A 1,968-nucleotide genomic window follows, 5' to 3' on the forward strand; every position below is an offset into this window, starting at 1 on the left:
AATAAAATGATAAAAAAATTTAAAAATCTGAAAAATAAAGACATGTCACTATAAACATGAAAATTGATGTGCTACATCCAGGTTTGCCCTCCCCCTTCAGGTAGTCCAGGTGGCCATGTTAGACTCTAATCAATGCTTTCTGTACATATGGCATCTAACTGCTCAGAGCTTAGCATGCCCTGTGTCAGCACCATTCCCTGTGTTGCTGTTCCTGATCCCCATTGTCTCCAACCGATGGTTCCCTTAAGGAATATAATGTAATAAGGGTCTCTAACCGCTGTTTCCCACAACTTGCAGGTTGTCCAGACGACGTCGTATGTCCCCGCCAATGCCGATGCGTCCTCGTTTCTGATCCCTGGTCTCTAACCACTGTTTCACGTGCCCTGTAGGTTGTCCAGAACAAGTAACAAGGGTTTCTAACCGCTGTTTTCCCCACCCATCAGGTTGTCCAGACAGCGGTGTTGGTGCCCGTCCATGCAGACGCATTCCGTTCCTGATCCCACTGGGTTACGATTTTCCTGTATATAGGGTCTATAGCAGCTGTTTTTGTATATAGGGTCTCTAACCGCTATTTTCCCCACCCTGCAGGTTGTCCAGACGGCGGTATCGGTGCCCGTACACGCGGACGCCTCCCCGTTCCTGATCCCGCTGGGCGGGCTGGACTCCAACCTGTCCCCGCTGCAGGACTCCGTCCTCAGGGCAGTGGAGGGGCTGCAGAAGGTAGGCAGCATCACTATCAGCCTTTGGGCATAGGAAGGGTGGGGTACCACTGAATGTGTACATGCTGGGGCTGCAGAAGTTAGTCACTCGTGCATGCAAACCTGGGACCTAAAACAGGATGAATGTAGACTGTAAGTGGACTTACTTGTGCCAATGGGGGAGTTACTCTCACAGTAAGTCTACCCCATTTTGCCTCGCCTTAGGGCTGTTTGTGTTAGAGTAAGTCCTTTATACCATTTAAGGGAGTAATTCCATCTTCAGTTCTCCCTGATTAAGTCCATTTTTAGACCATTGGACGTACTGTGAAATGATGAAAAGAGGACTATGGTCCATGGTATTGGTAAGTCCAAGGTTTGCAAGGACCATCAACCATCAATCTGAGTGTACTCATGCTGCAGAATGGCACTGCTTTGTACACAGATGGCCTCAACCTGCTGCTTTAGACACAGATGGTCTCTAACTGCTGTTTTGCACACAGATGGTCTCTAACTGCTGTTTTGCACACTCATCAGATGGTCTCTAACTGCTGTTTTAGACAGATGGTCTCTAACGGCTGTTTTGCACACATATGGTCTCTAACTGCTGTTTTAGACATGGAACGTCTCTAACTGCTGTTTTGCCCACATATAAGGTGACCTGATACAGAGCACTACCATCATCTGAAAAGATGGAAGGATGCCTACTAGTACTTAGTGTCTAGTAAGGTCTCTAACTGCTGTTTTGCCCACAGGTGATCTCGGTGGGGCCGGAGCTGATGCAGGCGATGTACCCTGCCGTGTTTGACCTCCTGCTGACCTTTGTGCAGTACTCCTGCCAGCCGCCCAAATATGGCACGCTGGAGACGAGATCCACCAACGGACCCGACAGGAACTCCCAGGTGAAACTGCCAGGAAAGGTCATTCACCCCCCACATGTAGATGTTTGTGATGTCATGTGTTGTACCATGCTGCCTTCAACATTAGGACATATAAATAAAGAATAGGGCTGGCGAAAATTTCACATCACGTGTTGAAAAGATATCAGCTAAACAATGCATTAATTTAGTATAGTGTAAAATGATAGAGATTGAAGTATGAAAATTGGCCACATGGATTCTCAAACAATTGATGGGACAGAAGAATTATAAAGCTGAAGACAGTCCTTGTGTCATGTCACTTTTATTTGTAATATTGAGAAAGCACTTATTTTCTAGTATCTGTCATATGGAGTCATCATGATCAAAACTATATTTATTACAGAAATTGTCCA

The 1,968-nt window shown here is 46.2% G+C and overlaps 2 protein-coding genes across 3 annotated transcripts in view; one reads left to right on the plus strand and one right to left on the minus strand.

The window, feature by feature from the left end:
* LOC118416894 (neuronal pentraxin receptor-like) overlaps positions 1–1,968 on the minus strand; it is a 626,618-nt gene that overhangs the window by 37,972 nt on the left and 586,678 nt on the right. The gene's annotated exons all lie outside the window — the stretch shown is intronic.
* Positions 1–1,968, plus strand: part of LOC118416411 (protein MON2 homolog) — a 42,963-nt gene that overhangs the window by 29,879 nt on the left and 11,116 nt on the right. Inside the window, 2 exon segments of the mRNA XM_035821508.1 lie at positions 589–720; positions 1,451–1,597. Of these exon segments, the coding sequence (XP_035677401.1) occupies positions 589–720; positions 1,451–1,597 (279 nt within the window).

This window comes from Branchiostoma floridae, chromosome 5 (genome assembly GCF_000003815.2).
Source record: "Branchiostoma floridae strain S238N-H82 chromosome 5, Bfl_VNyyK, whole genome shotgun sequence".
In the NCBI taxonomy this organism is placed as follows: Eukaryota; Metazoa; Chordata; class Leptocardii; order Amphioxiformes; family Branchiostomatidae; genus Branchiostoma; species Branchiostoma floridae.